This window comes from Brienomyrus brachyistius, chromosome 5 (assembly GCF_023856365.1).
Source record: "Brienomyrus brachyistius isolate T26 chromosome 5, BBRACH_0.4, whole genome shotgun sequence".
Classification (NCBI taxonomy): Eukaryota; Metazoa; Chordata; class Actinopteri; order Osteoglossiformes; family Mormyridae; genus Brienomyrus; species Brienomyrus brachyistius.
The window spans coordinates 33090823-33112124 of record NC_064537.1 but is presented as its reverse complement, the minus strand read 5'-3'; the positions used below and the strand labels follow the sequence as shown (position 1 = coordinate 33112124).

At 44.5% G+C, this 21302-nt stretch overlaps 1 protein-coding gene across 1 annotated transcript in view; it reads left to right on the top strand.

The window, feature by feature from the left end:
* Positions 1 to 17834, top strand: part of snx29 (sorting nexin 29) — a 105563-nt gene extending 87729 nt beyond the window's left edge. The window contains exons 20-21 of the mRNA XM_049013844.1: positions 7031 to 7170; positions 16425 to 17834. Of these exons, the coding sequence (XP_048869801.1) occupies positions 7031 to 7170; positions 16425 to 16551 (267 nt within the window). The 3' untranslated portion in view covers positions 16552 to 17834. The remainder of the gene's footprint in view (positions 1 to 7030; positions 7171 to 16424) is intronic.
* The last annotated feature ends 3468 nt before the right edge of the window (positions 17835 to 21302 follow it).

Below are 21302 nucleotides of genomic sequence, written 5' to 3'. Positions count from 1 at the left end.
ATAGCGAAGAGGGCAGGGGAGGGTAATGCAGTCTCACACAGAGTTTTAACGAAATTTCATCACAGGCCGTTTTGCTGCCGGCGCTGTGGAAATGACTCGGCATTGGCCGTGTGCTTAACGCCGCAGAAAGGGCACGAACACAGAAGGGACGAGGAATGTCAGGGAGCTGTCTGGGCCCCTACCTGTGATCGCCATGCCGTTGTGTAAGGGCCGGAATCCACTCCACACGTTTGGCTAGGTGTCATTTTCCATCAGGCAACATTGTAATGTAATGCTGGGTGGGTGCCTGTGATCAGAAGGTTGCTGGGTCGAATCCCATCCTTCACGGAAATGTCTCTTAGGCCCTTAAGCAAGGCCCCGAACCCCAAAGAAGAGTACAGTGACCTGACTCTCGAATGCCAGGGATTGTTAACCTGTCTGTACATGGACAAACGTGTCTATGGAGTCACTCGTTGGTGTCCATGACAACATGTTTTGAGTGAAAGAAAAAAAAACTGTAGGTTACACATACATACATACCATGTCTGTGATAAAATCACATTATGATCAAAATGTGCATCAGAATTTTCCAAGGTTGCCTCCTGCTTTCAGCTGTCTGTGTATATATCTGAGGAGACCAAGACTGCATATGCAAAGAGACATTCCTGCGCTCATACTTGCAAATGGCAAATAAAGCATAATTTCATCATTTTAATGAGAAGAGGTTGGTCTCAGAGTTATGCAGCATGTTTATGTGGATAAGCATGTGGAAAATAGTATGTGATGTATGAAAATATTTGGGATTTTATGATAATAAATGATAATGAACAAATTGTAATAATAATGCTGCATTATGTACCAGTAAAATAGGCACTTTTGTAAATAAATGGCCAAGGCTCTGTGTTATGACTCTTCTTGTTTCTGTTTATTGGTAATAATGTGGCTGGCTGCAATGTACGTGGAAACTGGACGGGAATGTGGGAGGTCCACCGGAAAAACCCTCATATACCTGTGCAGAGCTGCTGTGGGACAGCAGGCTAGTGGATAAGCTGCAGCAACAGGGGTGTGTCGCACTGGTAGGAGCTGCTATGTTAGGCACAGTACAGGCTTACAGGAGTGTGTCGCACTGGTAGGAGCCGCCCTGTTAGGCACAGTACAGGCTTACAGGAGTGTGTCGCACTGGTAGGAGCCGCCCTGTTAGGCACAGTACAGGCTTACAGGAGTGTGTCGCACTGGTAGGAGCTGCGTTGTTAGGCACAGTACAGGCTTACAGGAGTGTGTTGCACTGGTAGGAGCCGCCCTGTTAGGCACAGTACAGGCTTACAGGAGTGTGTCGCACTGGTAGGAGCTGCGTTATTAGGCACAGTACAGGCTTACAGGAGTGTGTTGCACTGGTAGGAGCCGCCCTGATAGGCACAGTACAGGCTTATGGGAGTGTGTCGTACTGGTAGGAGCCGCTCTGTTAGGCACAGTACAGGTTTATGGGAGTGTGTCGCACTGGTAGGAGCCGCTCTGTTAGGCACAGTACAGGCTTACAGGAGTGTGTAGCACTGGTAGGAGCCGCCCTGTTAAGCACAGTACAGGCTTACAGGAGTGTGTAGCACTGGTAGGAGCCGCCCTGTTAAGCACAGTACAGGCTTACAGGAGTGTGTAGCACTGGTAAGAGCCACCCTGTTAGGCACAGTACAGGCTTACAGGAGTGTGTCGCACTGGTAGGAGCCGCCCTGTTAGGCACAGTACAGGCTTACAGGAGTGTGTCGCACTGGTAGGAGCTGCGTTGTTAGGCACAGTACAGGCTTACAGGAGTGTGTTGCACTGGTAGGAGCCGCCCTGTTAGGCACAGTACAGGCTTACAGGAGTGTGTCGCACTGGTAGGAGCTGCGTTATTAGGCACAGTACAGGCTTACAGGAGTGTGTTGCACTGGTAGGAGCCGCCCTGATAGGCACAGTACAGGCTTATGGGAGTGTGTCGTACTGGTAGGAGCCGCTCTGTTAGGCACAGTACAGGTTTATGGGAGTGTGTCGCACTGGTAGGAGCCGCCCTGTTAGGCACAGTACAGGCTTACAGGAGTGTGTAGCACTGGTAGGAGCCGCCCTGTTAAGCACAGTACAGGCTTACAGGAGTGTGTAGCACTGGTAAGAGCCACCCTGTTAGGCACAGTACAGGCTTACAGGAGTGTGTCGCACTGGTAAGAGCCACCCTGTTAGGCACAGTACAGGCTTACAGGAGTGTGTCGTACTGGTAGGAGCCGCTCTGTTAGGCACAGTACAGGTTTACGGGAGTGTGTTGCACTGGTGAGTGCAGACGGTGGCCAGGAGGCATCGTTCACGGGCAGATGGGATCACCGCGACCCCGCTCATGTAGCTGAGCGCATTCTGTCTGACAGGAAGTGGGGTTGGGGGAGACCCCAGGAGATCCAGTGAGCCCCCTGAAGTGTGTCATGTCTGCATGCCTCAGGGTGGTGCTACCTGGAGCTCTCGCCCAGCGGGCTGATGAAGGCCCCCCTGCCTCCTGTATTTAACAGTCATTAAAGTATAATTTCCTGTGGAGTGCCGAAGGATCAGCAGTCAGGTCTCAGTCACAAGCAGTGGCGGGATGGTGTCCCTCATTGTGATTGAAAGGTTAAGCGCAATAATTTACTTACACCTGATTAGTGGGAGTGTGACCTGCCGTTGCCATGGTGACTAATTTGTTCGCTCCTTCCGGGGGGGGGGGGGGGGGTGTTTTCCACTCCTCATCTTTTAGCAGGACAACGGGCTCAGGCCACATGTGCCTGACGGAGGCAAGACTCTATTGTTGTCTCTCTCAGCTCCTGAAATGCCTGTAAATTTCATAAATCTTATCCGTGGGTTGCCATGGAAACAGTTTTGTACTGAGGGGGGAAACATTTTGGCTGATATCCAAGTTATTGAAGAAGAACGAATGCTAGAGCAGAATCCCATCCAGGTCAGGGCTTATGGAAGGATGAGAATCGGAGTAGCACAGGATTTGGGTCGCTGCGGTCGCCATCTCTGTCTCCATCTCGCCGTCTGCTGGCTTCTGATATCTCATATTATTATTATGGGCTGTGACAGTGCCTCAGCAGGCAGCGGGGCAGCCTCCCGGATCGGGGGTTCAAATCCCTTCCTTGCTGCTGTGTGTGGAGTTTCCCCTCGGCTTTTTCAACAGGACGGCACTCCAGGTTGTTTACACAGTCAGTTTTCTTTACCACATTCGCATAATTCATTTTGTGGATTGTTGTAAGGTCTTTGCGTCAATACCAGCCATGAACTCTGGGGTGAAATGCTTCCTCCTTGAACAGCCGGACACTTCACAGCGAGTATCCAGTCTGTAACATGATGTCTGGTCAGAGTGGCTGCATGACCATGAGGCTCAGTGTGATTATAATCCTTTTATTTTGACATTTTGGGGGATCACGCTGCAATCAAAAAACAAAAAAAAATGTTTGGTTACTCCTGGTTAAGAATTTCGCTGGGTAGGGGTTAAGGTTGTTATAGCTCGGATTAAGGGTATACCCATGGAAATGAATGAAAGGTCCCCACAGAGATCTGAATGCAAATGTGTGTGTGTGTGTATTAGGTTTATATTACATTGTGAGGACCAAATATCCCCCACATTGTAATAAAAACCTGTTATTGATGTTGTGGGGACCATTTTTCAGGTCCTGATTCCTACTGAGAAAGTTCTTCGTCCTCCTGGCCTTCAGCAGCTTGGATGAGCTGCACTTATCAGGGAAGCAAAGCATTTCACTGCAAAATAGATGACACCCCCCCCCCCCGACCCCTCATAGTGCTTGTATAACTGAAATCTAAGAAACACCAAGCCACTGCTAAAATATAGAGGAGAAAGTATGGAAGTATAGAAGTCCGCTCTGGTGCTGTTGCACTTGGCAGAGCCGTGAAAGCTGAACTGTACTTCTGTGTCAAGCCTGCACAGAGCTTACCCTGTAGCCTGTGCAGAGCTTACCCTGTAGCCTGTGCAGAGCTTACCCCGTAGCCTGTGCAGAGCTTAACCCATAGCCTGTGCAGAGCTTAACCCATAGCCTGTGCAGAGCTTACCCCGTAGCCTGTGCAGAGCTTACCCCGTAGCCTGTGCAGAGCTTAAACTGTAGCCTGCGCAGAGCTTAACTCGTAGCCTGCGCAGAGCTTACCCCGTAGCCTGTGCAGAGCTTAAACTGTAGCCTGCGCAGAGCTTACCCCGTAGCCTGCGCAGAGCTTAACCCGTAGCCTGCGCAGAGTTTACCCCGTAGCCTGCGCAGAGTTTACCCCGTAGCCTGCGCAGAGCTTACCCCGTAGCCTGCGCAGAGCTTAACTCGTAGCCTGCGCAGAGCTTACCCCGTAGCCTGCGCAGAGCTTAACCCGTAGCCTGCGCAGAGCTTAACCCGTAGCCTGCGCAGAGCTTACCCCGTAGCCTGCGCAGAGCTTAACCCGTAAGCCGTTAGCCGGCTTTATGTTTTGCAAACGCTAAGCTCTGCATGCGCTTTCCCGGCCAATCATATCATTTTTATCCTTGTTGTTTAAATCAGTCATAAACAGGTTTATGAGAAGTTCATTTATTTTGTACTCCTTTTTTGCTTTATAAATACCTCAGTTAGAGATGAAACGGTATGTATATTAGCGGTATGGATATTATATCACGATGATAGTGGTTAAAATTATCACAGTTATCAGTACTGTCACGGTTAAAATTTTCTGAAAATGTTCAATAAGTTCTGCAACAAAAACTGAATTAAGTATCCCAAGTTTTATAAAATTACCAGCACGATGCTCATTTTGGTTGGATGAAACTTAAAAAAAATAACACGCAAAAATAACACAATACGTATGTACATGCATGGCAACCATATCAAACACGCATTAACATTAAAGACCTACGGAGTGCTGTCACTGTCATCCGCCATATTTTCTCTGACACAAAGCAAACCCACATTGCATGCGCACCTCTGTCTGGCAGACTGTCACTAACTTTGATTGATGCTGGACAGTATTTAATGTTAGTTTTGCAAAGGGTGGTAATCAGCCATGGTTTAAATGATGATTAAAATTTGAAATGCTCCTAATCGTCTGAAATTCTACCGTGGTTTACCACTAAACCAATCATGATTTCACCTCTTATCACAATATTCATCGGAAAAACAAATCATCACTTCACGGTATCTGAAATTTTTCAATATCGCGCAGCCCTAGCGTGGACGGCAAAAACAAACTACAACAAAACATTTGGGTATGAGGAAGGTGCAATGCTTCCAAGAGGACCGATCTCTGTTCTTGCAGTCTGCATCGCCGTCAAGTGTAGTTTCTGGGAAGGTGTGCATTTATGTTAGTGTACGTGGCTGTACCGAACCTTTGGTGCGCAGTTATATGGACGGCTCACCGCTGCACCTAACTGACTGCTCTCCTCACTGATGTGGCCATTAAGCCATGCGTCTGTGAGGAACCGCCCACATTCAGGATGGTTGCCATACTCTTCCTGTGCTGTTTTAATAAGCATCCACGCCTCAATCCTCACCTTTCAGGTGCCATGTTTATCTCGGCCCAGGGCAGTGAGATCTGCTGGCTTCCATCGCCGAGGACTTGCGCTCTTTCTCTCTCCGTCTCGCTCCGGCCCGAGGAAGACGTCGGCTGGCTTATTAGGGTTTATTCTTCTTCTCTTGTCTCTTCAAGTCTTGCAGGCCGGTGTGGTGGGCGATTATAGGCGAGACGCCTCCACCCTGTGATCCAGCCGTATCGCATCTTGCGGTTTTCCCCAGATTAATCTAATCTGTGTCTTGCCCGTGCTGTTTGTCTGCATCTGCAAGGACGGGCTGCTTTATGCTTGTCTCAGGCTGTTCGTGCACTTTTTCAGCTGTCTAAGGAAGGCACTGCACTGCATGGCTCCCTCCACCCTAAATGTGTACCGTAGAACCGTTTGGTCTCCTGACTCATACAGATGCTATGCGATCCAGTGTGCTCTCCTACAGACATCGTTTTAGACAATGTTTAGGCTTTAATGGGATTATTTTATTGGAGTAAATGTCTACTTTTAGATTACAGAGCCACCCGACCTCAGTTCTTAATTTTTTTCCCTTTCATGCTGCTCCATGTTTTCGGAATGACAATAAACCTCCTCGAATCCTTGTTTCAGATTTACTTTTCCTGTTTTTTTCCAGCTTGGTAATGAGTATGTGAAAGATATAATGCAGTAGTGCCGTGTTGCGCAGGTGGTGGTGCGTGCGTGTGTGTGTGTGTGTGTTTGTTATCTTTTGATATTCGCTAATGTCAGAAAGTGATCTTTCCATGACTCACTTGTTCATTGCGTATGGGCAGGATCAAAGCAGATCAAAGTCGAGCAGAGTGTTTTTTTATTATTATTCCTCCCCCCTGCGGCCCAGTATAGCGATTTGCAATTTCATGACAGGTTCTGCTGTCAGCGGATGCGGTTCATGCCTCAGCGGTAGTCGGGGCACCGGACGGGTGGGCGGGCCACTGCTGAGCCGGCCACAACACGTCACATGGCTGGGAGCCTCTAGGAGGCGCCGTCCTTCTTTAAAGCTCGGTTTGTGCCCTGTGGTGGTAAAGACAGAGCTACTGGCTGCGGCCTGTATAGTGAGGCAGCTTTGGTGACTTCCTGGTCCATTGAATTAATAATAAATATATAGTAAAATCTATAGTAAATAAATATTTAGATGCTCCCTGGGTTACAATGGGGTTACGTTCCGACAAACTTATCGTAAGGCGAAAATTCATTTTCATAAAGAACACCGAACTGAACAAACATCATAGCCTAGCCTAACGTAAACATTCTCAGAACACTTACATTAGCCTATAGCTGGGCAAAACCATTAACACAAAACCTATTTTATAATACGCAGTTGAATATCTCATGTAATTTATTGTGTAATTATATCCATCATAAACATGAAATTTGTAACACGGGCCATCGTAACCCAGGGAGCATCCCTGTAGTAAAAAGTCTATTATTTTTGCTTTATAAGGCTGAAGCTTGGATTTGGCCCTTCACTGAAAATAACGGCCTCAACCTGACTGCTGCTTCTTCTGTCTTTGCTCTCAGGATGCCAAGTTCGTGGAGGAACGGCGGAAGCTGCTGCAGGGATACCTGCGCATGGTGATGAACAAGCTGGTCCAGACACTGCCTGAATTCTCTGCCCGGCCCACCAAGGACATGCTGATGCAGCTGCTGCCCTTCTGCCGGTGCGTATCAGGGAGGCGGTTTTGGCCCCCTGACCCTAAAACACAGTTCGATTTAGCTGAGGGTCTGGGTACACTGGCGGGACGGCTGCGGGGTTTTAAAGTGTATTCTGAAATGGAGGAAAACCGCTTCAAATATTAATCACTGCAGCGTTAATTATTCAGCTGCTTTCTCATCAGGGGAAAGCTCTTTGCTCTTTAGCCCATTGTTGCATATTCACACATCTCATGGCATTTAAAGTGAGGCTTCACGCCACTAAATAGCTTTGGACAGTATCTGGGATTTATGGGAGCCACTTTACACATTTTGATTGCGCATGCAAAAATTAGCTTGCCTCCCCCAGGCTCATGGGAGTTTTACTTACACAAAAATGTTCTGAGGGCAGAAGGAACACCGATTGGTTCAGAGAGATAACCAATCAGATTGTAGAGGAGGTGGGTCCAGTCAACGTGAGGAGGCGGGACTAAGATGTCTAATTGGTTGGTATGGCCTTCTCTAGTTGTTTGGAACCACCTCCTCTACAGTCTGATTGGTTATCTCTTTGAACCAATCAGTGTGCCTCCCCCAGCCTCTGTGTTTCTCTGCTCTTGTATTGGTAACTAGTGGTGTGCTGCAGTTTACCAGTGTAGCATATTCCAATGTGCCCATAGATAAACATCTTTTTTGAAAAGCATTAATTGCTTCTCCTGTAGCTCAGACAGACCTTCCTCCAAGCAGTCATGTGATTTAATTAAGGATGCGGCAATGGAAGGCTGGTGTGCCTTGAGATTTTTAAAATGAATTATACCCAGTACACCTCTTAATTGCATTATTTCTTAAGCTCACAATTAAAGAGAGATTTTAACATTGCTGTGCAACTCTTCTTAGAGTTATGATTGTGGTTATATTATTATTACTCATAGCGATAGATGCTTTTATGTTTAGTTTGATTTGTCTCCTGCTGTCTCCTACTCTTTGTGAGATGTGTGTGACGGTTTTCATAACGTACGCCATCCCCCCCCCCCCCCCCCCACGAACCTGCCAACGGGGCCTGAAATGCATGCCAAATGAGAGCAGCCAGCTTTCCAATCATTCGCCGTGTCCTTCTCAGGTGATTTTGTATGGAGCTCATGCCGTTTGATCGGTCTCTGCTGCACGATGCTTCCCATTGCATAATTAGAATTGCTCATTGCATATCTGCAATGGAAATGGCCCGACTGGAGCTTCTTGCTGCTCTGGGCCCATGGAGATGGCAAGAAGATGGACGAGAGAATGTCGGAATTGGAGATGTTATCGCACCTGCTGACAAGGGAGTGCGTAACCAAGCAGGGTGAAGACTGATCGCCATGCTTCCATTTTCCTGAGGCCGTACGCACCCCCTTAGCACGAATCAAATTAATGTTTCATACAGGTCTGTCAGATTCCCCATACAGAAATGAAATGCCCCTGTAAATTGAATTGGTAATTACACTCCTTTGTACTGCGGTTTTTATAGATTCGTCTGAATCACCACGCTGGTGGAGTTCAATATGAAACAATCACCCACTTCTCATTGTTGTATTTCTATTACCGTTATTAGAGCCTGAATTGATTGACTTTCTGAAAAGATTTTTGGAGAAAACATTGAGAAAACAATTTGACGAAGACGGCTCATTCAGTAGGAGCCTTTAAGTTGGAGTTTAGGTGGGATGTAGTGAGTAAACTTCAAGTTTTCAACCTAAACAGTTGAAAGGGTCAATAACTATATAAACAAAAAAATATAAACAAAGCTAACAGCTTGTCATCGAAAGACTGTGCTAATTGTGCTGTTTGGAACCGAAGAAGAAAAGCACCAAGTAGATGTTAAGGTCGTCAACCATGACAAAGCGAATTAGTGTCGCTGCTTTGAGGGTTCTGTGGGTGATATAACCTAGAAATGTATTCTTTTTAAAGATTTGATTTATGATGCAGAAACAGAAGACCTCTGTTTTCACCACTTAATCAATGTTCAGACACTAAATGATTCTCCCAAAACACGGTTTTTAGTCATATAGGGGTCTTGGACCAGTTTTGCCTTGGCAGTTTGACTTGATGGTGAAAATCTAAGACAGAAGTGCTTTAATGACATCTCCTGTCCGTAGTTGTCAGGGTGGCTGAGAAGCTGCTTGCATGTACCTTCTCGTGGTGGAAAGTGTATGTCCCTGCAGATGTTCTCCTGGGCAGAAGTTGCTGTGTCTGGTGTGAATTCTTTCTGCCCTGAAACTGAAGAATGTGTAAAGGTTTATTGCCTCTGTTTCCCTCTGTATTGAAGGTAGAGACTCATGTTTGGGACAACAGGGCTGACCTAGAGCTTTGTTGCTGAGGGAGGTGTTCCTGCTGCTGTTGGAGCCTGTGAAGAGCCCTTTGTGTTGCAGCTAGCCAGCTCAGTCTTGTCAGGCCAGACGAATTGGGATAATTTACTTTTAAATAAGGATGCACCAGTCTATCGGCTACTGATTGGAAATTTTCATCCTGATCATCAGGGACTGAAAGTTTTTCTGTCATTTTAAATGTGGCCAGTTTTATGAGCTGGTCAGTGAGTTTACCAACTAACGCTACTCTTTGCCCATACTAGTGATTGGAGCCTTGCCAATATTTTATTGTACCTGGTTGCAACTGTATCCATGATGCACATTTACATTTACTTTTATTCCGCAGATGCTTCTTCCAAAGCGACGTACAATTGAAGCAAATAGCACATTGCAAACGTACCTTCTGTCGAGTCAGCTAGGCACTACTTAACACTATAGTTATAACAACAGAAGTGACTGGCAAACGCCGACCACACGATGCCTCAGATCAACAGATCAATGTGCAACAGAGCAATTGCAGCCTGCATAACATCTCGGAGCTGTCTGTACATCTCACCTTTTTGTCAATTATCTGTCACAGTCGATCTCAGTTTAGTGGTTAGAACTTGAACTAAAAACTTAATTGGTCTTTTTTAACCAGTTAGCTACCTTAGCAAACCAATACCACATACCACCAGACTGCTAAAATAGGTTCCAAGAAAGGTTCTATTCTGATTGCATGGAAGTGGTTTGCATTTGTGAAATTCAAGCCTACTGTAATTTGCAAACTTTGCAAAGATTACATTTGTACAACAGGTGGCAACACAAGCCATCTTTAAAAGCTAAAGCATTCGCAGCCATGAGCAAACCCATGATGTCTGGCTGTGTGTGCATTTGCAGGGACATCGTCCTCAGCAGTACAGTCTCCTACACATTCTGAAGTAACCAAACAGAAGGAACTTCTTAGTGATGCAAACATTCAAAATGTCACAATTATTATGTATTTATTCATTATTTGTTTGTATTTGTTGTAGAGTTCAGAATTGTGCAGTTATTGACCAAATTGATAAACTAGTGAACACAAATCATTAAGAAAACGTTACTTTTTTTGTTTTAACTTTTTCTATAATGCGTCAGTTTCTTTTATATGTACTGTGTTTTACATACCTTAATAATTAAGTTTATTACTATAATGCTAAAAGCAAACCATTTCTTGAAAGAATAGACTTGCTGAGTGGTTAAGTGGTGGTTACGTTTAAATAGTCAATTAACATTGCTACATACATTCCAAAAAATCACGATCTATGTTGTGGATTGTGATTTTAACAAAAAATATTGTGATCACCCACTTCTGGTCCCACCTCAGTTTCCACCACAGTCCTATGAAATGATCCTTTAAAACTTCCCATGACAGCTCACCTTAATAGATTGATTGATTAGTCTTCATCGATCAGTAATGTGATATGTTGTTATGAGGACTGGTATGGGTGATTTCATTATCTGATATTGATTGATTAGCCTTGATTAGTCAGTAATGTTGTATACTGTTATGAGGACTGGTACAAATGAATTCATAATCAGACATTGATTGATCAGCCTTGATCAGTGAATGATGTGGTATGTTATGATAACAGGTACAGGTGAATTTTGTGCATGTAATTTTTCTTTCGAAGTCCATTTGTGACAAGTTGTGAGAATTGGGGCTAAAATGATGAAAGGACAAATGCAGATGTGCTGCATGCTTTGATCCTAACACTTTGCATGAAATGTCCTCCGTGAGCCGCTTCTGATCTGCTGTTTGATTATGTGCGAGATGGAGTTCTTTATATTTTGTGCCTTGTGGCCTCAGTTTGATTAATCCAAAAATCTTTTATTGTGAACTTCAGATATATGATGCGTGGAGTCATGCACTGAGATGAAATATTGTTCTCATCGCTCATAGTGCAAATGAGAAGTAATAAATAGATCAGAAATACTGAGGCATACAGTATAAACATAACATCCATCCCCATTCTGTAACCGCTCATCCCATTCAGGATCGCAGGGGTCTGGAGCCTATGGGCACAAGGCAGTGAACAACACTGGTTGGGTCACCAGTTCATTCCAGGGCATCCTCACACTTATGGGCAATTTGGTAATTCCAGTTACCCTCGGCATGTCTTTGGCGGGGGTGGGGGAAACCGGAAAACCCCATAGCAACATGCACACAGGGAACCCTGACGCGGACTCGAACCCTGGTTCCAAAGGTGTGAGGCAATAGGGCAAACCAATGCATCACCACGCTGCCCTAAACTTAATGTCGATATGATGCTTTATGGTGGAGACAAAGGAGATACAGTTAACCACCTGACTGGTGGGGAAAGATTGTACAAATTTGCTGTAGAATTTTGTCATGGAAGCAGACTGTAGAGTGAATAAGTAGATTTGGATAAAGAGTCATGAGTCCCGTGTTGTAAGGGGCCAGAGCCTGTGACCTCTGAATACTGAGCCTGCACCTCTGCCATCCGTCTCTCCTGCCTTTTCCGTGTGTGAGAAGAAATTGCCATTCTGCTGAGTAATAACTCCTGCCTTCCTCTGCATTATTTGCCTACAATTGTCACAGCATACTGTAAGTGTTGCCAAAGTACTTTTCCCTGCACCTTTAACTTACCATTTGTTTTTTCGGATTCTTGTAATGACTCCATCGCAATGCAAAGATAAGCATCAAATAACCCAAAAAGCTCGGCAACACTTATTTTGCATCGAAGCATGTATTGACATACTTTATAGCACAGCACTGTTGGATTTGTGATTCTGACTGGTCAGAAGGGTGTTGGTTAGTTTGCTATAACTGCACAAACCATAGTAGTACATCAATACGCTGTTATAATCTTTGATTTTAGCTAACGTTGATAATAATTCCAGACGTGGACCATAACATAAATTAAGATACTGTGAAAACGAATTGTCACTTGGACGAAAACAGGCCGACGATCAGGACCTGTTCATGCAGGTATTATTTTATTCATTTAGCTTGATGTACCTTTTGGTATTTAACTGTGTGATGGGTGAAAACAGTTATTTGCTGTTAACTGATTATTAAAGTCAGACTTGTGTGCCATCTCGTTCAGGTAAGTTAAACCAAAGTGTAAAGCATGACTGGACTACAAGTGCATCGTATTGGTAAATCGTTTTGGTATTTACTCACTGACCACAGGTTATGGGGGTTGTTCCACAGAGACAGTCCACATTATTGCTCTCTCCCAGTTCCCTGGGAGTTGGGAGAGAATTAAAATATCTGGGGGTCCTCAAGGACTGGTGCGGAACACCAGTCTACGTGATTTGTAGCAATTTCTTTGTTTTTGTAGAATCTGTTGTGTTCTTCGTCTGGAATTTTAAGCAATGTTATTTAAAATTACAGATTATAATAGTGCATTGATTTACTACTGTGATTCACCCGGCTGACACTGTGTATGGTAACAGGCAATTAATCAACGTCCTTCTGACCAATCAGATTCGAGAATTCACCAGCGCTGTGGTATAAATGTAGTTAAGGGATGTGTTAGGTACTGAATGGTCTTTATGGAGGCAATTCTTTGGAAAGACTCATTAATCCTTCCTGTACTGATACATAACTATCATCCACCCGTCTTCTACACAAGGCAGAATAACTGCATGTCCCTGGGCTGCAGGAGCAAAGCTACATGGTAAGTAAGCTGCCTTCAAAGTGCCCAGACGCAGGGTTCGAACCCTGACCCTGTGGGTGTGAGGCCTCACTGCTACCCACTGAGCCACCATAGCTCCCATAATAGTTTTATGTCAACAGCTAAATTTTGGGCATTAAAAATAATTGAGTATCCTGCAGGCTGGTTTGTCTTGTTTTACATCTATACCCTCATCTGATATTCATGTTGAAATGGAAATACGTTAATAAAGAAATTCTCTAGTTTCTCTATTATGGTTTAATTGTTTTCAGCCCGTGAGGTATTTCCCGCACTGATAAAATTTATCTATTATATAAAGTGTGTATTTATGTTCTTAATGCTTTTTGTAGGCTAAGAAAATGTTGCTGTTGTGCCTGTATCTTACACCATAGCAATATTTTATTTTCTAAAACGTGAGCAATTTTAGCCCATTCTTTTCATAAAGTGGTACAGGAGAACATAAATATTGGAGAAAAAAATATGCAATGCACTTTTATTATGAATAATGAATGATGCTAAGTATTAAATTGAACCCAGGGGGCGCTGTGTTCCTGCCAAAGCCCGGCTCTGCTGGTGCGGTGTGCCCTGCCGTTCGGTACTGTATTCCTGCTTTCATTTCTCATGCTATGGGCTGCATTTCTCGCTTATAGTGAAGGGAAAAAGAAACAAAATGTATATAAAGTGACCGCAGAATAGTTCCGCATCATCAGAGATGAGGAGGACTTTGTCTCTGGGGTTTCTCTGTGTCAGTCTGTGTGGTCTCCCTTTGTTTCCCTGGGGTTTCTCTGTGTCAGTCTGTGTGGTCTCCCTTTGTTTACTTGGGGTTTCTCTGTGTCAGTCTGTGTGGTCTCCCTTTGTTTCCCTGGGGTTTCTCTGTGTCAGTCTGTGTGGTCTCCCTTTGTTTCCCTGGGGTTTCTCTGTGTCAGTCTGTGTGGTTTCCCTTTGTTTCCCTGGGGTTTCTCTGTGTCAGTCTCTGTGGTCTCCCTTTGTTTCCCTGGGGTTTCTCTGTGTCACTCTCTGTGGTCTCCCCTTTGTTGTGCAGGTTTCCTCTGGATACTCCACTTTCCTCCCATAGTCCAAAAACATGCAGTCAGGCTGCTTGTTGCCTCAGACGTACCCGTAGTGTTTGTACTGTGTATGAGTGGGTGTACGTGTCCTGTCATCGACTGCACCCCATCCAGAGTGTAGCATACTGCAAGGATATTAGACATTTAGAGGATGGATGGAAGGATAAATGATGAATGCATGGATCTATTCTTTACATGTACAGATGGTTCCCAAATGTTTCAGGAAAGAAACTTTATTGAACATTAAATTCCATCAAATTGTCAGAGTAATTAAAAAAAGTGAATTAACCCCTTGTGGCATCTACACCTACAGTATAAGACCATAATCCCGTACTTCGGCCAGGCCAACTTTCCTGCTCCGTATTAATCAGCCCCCTGCCATCCAGGTGGACTCTCTGTGCGGGCACTTATAGCTGCTCCAGGGCCTCGGCTGTGTGCTGTGAGGGAGGACGGCTCTGAGTCCATCACATGGGCTCTGCCTGCCCTGCCCTTCACTCCACATCGACCCACTCGCTGACTGCTGCTCAGCTGAGCCGTCTGCTTCCTGCCTTCATTTCTGGGTTTGGGTTTTCATTGTTCCCCTTTATGTTAGTCCACCTTGTGTAAGCTTGGCATTTATTGAGGTGCGTTTTAAAGAGTATCGCAGCTAGAGCATGGAAAAGTAAATATCCCAGCAGAGCCCAGCGAGTGACCTGCCGTAAATCCCGACGAAACTTCGAAAATCCCAAAACTCCTTTGGGTAAGCAGTTCTCCTGCTTCAGCTTCGAATTGGCCAAGAAAAAAAAAAAACAGGTAAAAACTGCAGAAAGCAAGCATGCGGCGATGATGGATATTCTCCGAGTAAACGAGATGAAGGGCCGAAATCGCTGGCAGTGTGGTATTCACCGCAGAACTCCGGACGCTTATGATGCCTGGGTTTCTGTAAATGTCAGCAAGAAATAATCTGCTGCTTAGATAATGTTACCTGCTGGCTGGACACTGGGCCACACCTCTAGTGGGGGGGAGGGGGGGCTGTTTGATCAGCCACCTGCACCTGGCCTCTCTCAGTCCTGACTACTGTGTCTCTCTGTGTTCTGGATCTCAGTCATGGAGGGGCCTGGTGAGTGGGCTGAAATGTAAGAGATACAGCACAGACCTGCGGATGCGGTCCAGCAGCTGTCTCCACACATCATAAAGCAGCCTTTTAAAGCAGATCGATGGCCCTTTGTAGGCCTGTGTCGGATCCCTTGGGAAGGACATTTCATTACTGGGGTTAAAGCCATATTTTGATTGTGTCTTATCTGCGAACGGCAAGGCTCAGGGCACCATCCATCCCGGGTATCTCACAGGCAAAGGCCGGGCTGTAGGATTGCTGTGGGGATCTGTGGTCTACAGTATGTGTACAGGTTCCCAAGTTAGTCTGCACATTGACAAGCACCAGCTTGAGTATATGAAGGCGGTCTACGCTCACTGAGTCGCTCGGTGCTTTCTCTGTGGTAGCTATCTGAAATGAATCATGTGTTCAGGCCTTTGCTTTCGTACATACTGCCAGTGGCGGGGTATAAATAATTAGGGGGGGGGGGGCCACCGGGCTACAGCTACTGGCGCTCATACTGGTAACCAATGATAGCTGCAGGGCACAGCTGTTCAGACATAGAGACTAAGCCTCTGTAGATGTCCCCTTAGGGGAGGGTCTTTGCCTCGCTCGGCTGCTAACGAGTGGATTTATGCGTGGCAGTGTTTTAGCCTGGCACTTGGGGGGGGGGGGGGGGGGGGTTTCGACCCATACATGGCTCAGGACTCCTCCTTCATTAGGAGTTAGGGGTCTTGGGAGAATTTCCTAGAAAGTAGGTCTTGTGCTTCTTTTTTGACAAATAAGTTACCCTCACTGTTGTAAGGTATTATTATTATTATTATTATTATATATTTAATATGTTATATGGTTTGTGTTACATAATCAATTAGATCAGTGTTTCCCAATTTTTCCCATGATTTTGATCCTTCCCAGTTCCCTACCGGAGAGAGCAAAAATGTGGACTGTCTGGCAGGGAGATTGGAGGGAGCAAAAACATGGACTGGCTGCAGGTCCCCGAGGACCGGATTGGGAACCACTGAATTAGATGAATGCATAGTAGGGACTTTCAGGGGAAAGTTATTGGGTGACACTGCAATGCGCACTGCTGACATTCTGGTTCAGAGTAGGACTTTTACTTATTATATGGATTTCTTTCTCATTTAGGGACACCCCACAGACCAATGAGGGTGGCAGCAAGCCATCCCGCTCCAGAGGGTCCAGATTCCCCAAGCTGGGCCGCAGTCAGCACCGAGAAGCCCGCAATCCTGAGCCACAGAGCGGTGACCTTTAACCTACACCCCATTAAAACTGACAGTGGAGACCCGGGACGTGTTCAGAAGATGTGTTTAGATATCTGTGGAGCGCTGGGCTCAGAGAGCCCTGGAGACTGACCTGTATCATGAGTCATACCTATAGGACCTTTGCTGTGGAGATGAGGACCAGATGGATCAGCAGCTGAAGAGCAGCTGGGTCTAGAGGTACAACAAAGTTGAGATGGGAGTTTAACATTGTTTGCTCCGTTATGTGCATAAATATAACTAAACATGGTGCCTAAAGCCTTTTTTAATGGACTTGGTTAGGGGGGAAAGAAGAACAAGCCAGTGATGTACACATTTGTCATTTCTGTTGAACAGAATATTGCGATGCCAACTGCAACAGACCTAGTCATTATTCAGTCCCACACGGGACCAATGTGTAGAACTGCAAGCACTTGTGTTATTAATGCAAGATGGTCGTGATCTGTGTGCTACAAATAATGTACAATGATCAAATAACCCACTTATGTAGAGGAACAGCTTGAATTGGCAAGTCGTCCTCCAGATCCTGCAGATCCTTTCTCGAATGAGGCTGAAATCTCTTGGTTTAACCCTCTTTAACGAGATTTCTTTCTGGTAAGGACGCAAAAATACTTGCTGAAGACTGACAGTAGGCGTATGAAGGGACGCGCTTCTCTTTCTGTCCTGTGTACATTTTTTTGACAGTACATACCTTTCTGTATGTCACAGAAGCCTTGTATATGTATTTATAACTAAGAAAAGGGTCTCTGTTAATGAATAGCCGCTGTAGGGATGCTCATTGCATCGCTGCCCGTGTCCTGCAGTGGGAAAACCTGGCATGAAATGACCATTCCTGACACCAGGGATGTTTGTGCTCTTTCATTATTTTTAAGCACAATGGAAAAAAAGTCTTAGGGGAACAGCATGCCAAATAATGGCAGGAGGTTAGCATGTTGTTACTCTGAAAGAATAGCAGTGGTATCATAAAGTATGTTTAATCAAAGCATCCTATTGCAAATCTATCGGTCAAGATCTGCATTTTTATTTACAGAAACAAGAACTCTATATATGTCTATCCTTGCAAGCATCCTAGTGTCGATTCACGAATCGCTCAGCATTACGCTCTGTGTATCATTTATAAGTAAACGGGCTCCTGGATAAGAAACAGTAGCTTGCGATTTGTTCTAAACAAACTGCTGTTTTCTGTCGCTTTCGCCTGTAATCATTGTCGTCTTAGTCGTCAGTCCATCCGCTTTCATACAGTGTTAGAAGATAAATAAACAAGAGGCCAAACAAATTCTCATGTTGTGACTCCTGGGCTTTTCCTAGCTGTGTTTGCGTCATATGCTGGTGTCACCTGTCTGTGTTAAACAATGGGGTCAAATGAGCCTTTTGGTGGCTACAAACTGTTCTTTCTCATTTCGATTCTTTAAATGAAATGTGTTTTGCAGTTTTAACTGGGAATGAAAACACGGATAAAATCCATTGACCCCACAAGTTTACATTTCAGCAACGCTCATAAGATTTTATGTTTTCTGCAGGCTTTACTAATTTTTTTTTCTTACATGGGAAAGACTAGCGAATGGATTTTTAGGCTTACAGCTTGAACCAAAAGCCTCGGGCTTGTGTTGTAGTTCTAACAAGACCCTGGCTTATTTATGTAGTATTGCCCTTCAGGTTCATAATCATTTGTTTTCTTTTCATTCATTGCAGAACTGCACAAATGACACGGTACCCATATCATCCAGGATATTAATCGATTCTGACCACCATGACAAGCTTGTTGACATAATGAGTTTTGCAGTATAACAATGTTCTTGTGTTTACATACATTTGCATGTATTCACTTAGATTTTAACACTGATACTGTAAGAAAAGGTCAGCTGCAGGTGATGAGGAGAGAGAGTGGAGATTCGATGACATTTAGCCTGTGATGGTCTGGAACCGCACTAACTGGAAAACAAAGTTTATGTAGTATTAACAGAAATTATAAGTAGGCGTGCAAATGTGCTCCCTTGCTGTTAATCGAATGACCTTTTTGCTAATTATGTTGATACACAAAGCAACATGAGTCATTCTCTTGTGCGTGTGACTTTGACCGAATGTCTCAGTTTGAAATTTTTTCATGAATACACTATACTGAAAATGCATTCTAATGCTTAAACCCAGGGCAAATTACCCTAGGCTAACTCGAACTCAAAAGCCCCCCCACCCTAATTCCTTACTCTAACCCTAATTAATCTCTTACTCTGACCCCTTCCTCAGGTTAACCCTAAATCCTTACTCTAACCCTAATTAATCTTACTCTGAAACCCTTCCCCAGGTTAACCCTAAATCCTTACTCTAACCCTAATTAATCTTACTCTGAAACCCTTCCCCAGGGTAACCATAACTCCTTACTCTAACCCTAATGAATCTCTTGCTCTGACCCCTTCCCCAGGTTAACCCTAAATCCTTACTCTAACCCTAATTAGTCTTACTCTGAAACCCTTCCCCAGGGTAACCATAACTCCTTACTCTAACCCTCATTAATCTCTTACTCTGACCCCTTCCCCAGGTTAACCCCATCTCCTTACTCTAACCCTAATTAATCTTACTCTGAAACCCTTCCCCAGGGTAACCATAACTCCTTACTCTAACCCTAATTAATCTCTTACTCTGACCCCTTCCCCAGGTTAACCCTATCTCCTTACTCTAACCCTAATTAATCTTACTCTGAAACCCTTCCTCAGGATAACCCTAACCTAATTGCATTTTATAGCATAAAGACTGGATGTCCTGAATCGTATTGCTGTTTTCAGTTCTTCAGCCTGAGGAAAGTTGCACCTGATTGTGTGGGATTTGCCTTGACATAAATCCTCACTAAATTTGATTTCAAATTCCATTGTTTTGGGGGCATTTTTACTAATAAGAAATGAAATGATGCCAGTCTTAAAATGTGTATTTTTCTTCCTGGTGTGTGTTAGATGTCTTCAAGAACTTTATTGAATTTCTTGCAATATTTCTGGCTTTGTCTGTGGGAAAATAGTGAATGCTCTCTTTTGATTTGGTTTTAGGGGCCGCGTTATCCAATCCTGTCGCTGCCGAACAGTGAGTCCCTGCATAGTGTGGGTTAGGGAGTAATTTGGTTGGCCTCTGCTGGAGGTGAAGGGCTTGAGGGATTGGAGGAGGTGATCATATGATCAGTACTGGTTAGCAGTCGTCGGGGAGGTGCTGCTCTGCAGTGGCTCTGTTGCAGCATGAGTAATTAGCCAAAGAAGACAGGCACTGCTGTGCCATAAACCATCTTCACAGACACCTTCAAGTCAAATGCCTGAAAATACAGACATAAACACAAAGTCATCTGTTAATGAGATTTTTCACTTAAAAACAGAAAACCTTGAGAGTTTTCTGAAAAATGCCGTAAAGGTTTTGCTTGTCTCCCTATCTGAAGAAATACTTGTAGTTGAGTCAGATAAAATCAAATAAAATTTTTGAGAGATGACATCACTATTCCCAAGACTTTGATTATACAAGGAAAGCTAAGTGAACAATTTCATGCAGTACTTTTGTTCATAGCAACGACCTTTGATGGCATTAGTGTTACCTTCCATAGGGTCATGTGACATGGAATCGATGGCAGGGACTGATGGCAGCATCAGGGTCCCATGATGTTTGTCTTAGTACTGAACCAGAGACTGTAGCTGTACACAGGCAGTACAGGCATTTCCAGTGATATCAACGCACAAAGGTGACAGGTGAAATGCTTATTCCACCATCATCAGACTGACACGAATCTCGTGAAAATGACCAAGCAAGGTAAGAAGCAGGTAAAGTCCTTTTTCCTTCTTCTAGCTATACATGTGATCAGAAAGTAATGGCTGGTGTGGGGGCTCAGGGGCAGCCCAGTACCCTCCCACCTCCGACGTCTTACCCCCAGCTCTGCACATGTGATGCTAGCACATTCTCCCTCTGATATTGTGGCCAAAAGCACGAGGTTATGAAAGATGGATGGATTAAGATGGCACTTAAGCTAGGAGGGCCGTCAGTGCCAGTTACATTTTCTCTGTACATATTCAAATGATACGGGGCTTCTGGGCTTCACAGGATGAATGTTACATCACATCATTTGTGAGCTTTTTGGCCCACATTGGGAGAAAAATAAGTGATTTTGAAGCTACCAATATATCCAGCTTTTGCAGAAATGTCTGTAAAAAGATTCTTTATTTTTTTTACCTCAACTGTACATTTTCCTTTTGCATTTCTGATAATGTGACCAAAGTAGATTATTTGAATATGCACAAAAAGGGGTTTGTTTATAAAATTGCTGCTCTTTACATTTTTGCTGTTTCATTTGTAGTTCTATGTGTGGCACTCGAAGCACAGACTTCTGGGAAGCGTGTCAGTCCGTTTTATATTCACAGCTGCTTAGTGGAAAGAGAGCAGCTATTTCCGAGTATCGCGTGTGCGCTCAGCCTGTTTTTACTCTGTAATTGCTGCTAACATTCTCCACACGCTGGAGAGGACGGGGCTGCAGTGGAGCACTGTCAGAAAGCTCTCCATTCGCTTCATGATATAGGCTGTGAAGACACAAGCATCCTTATCAGCTCACATAATGCGGTCCGGCAAATCCGTTTAATTAGTTCCACTGTAATTTAATTTATGAAGCCAAAACAATCCAGCCCCATTTAATGAGCTTGTTTTTGCATTTAGATGGAGCGTATATTTTGTTTTCCTTGTTTACAATGACTGGCGTCTTTGACCTGAGTTTTTTGTTTCCTGAGCT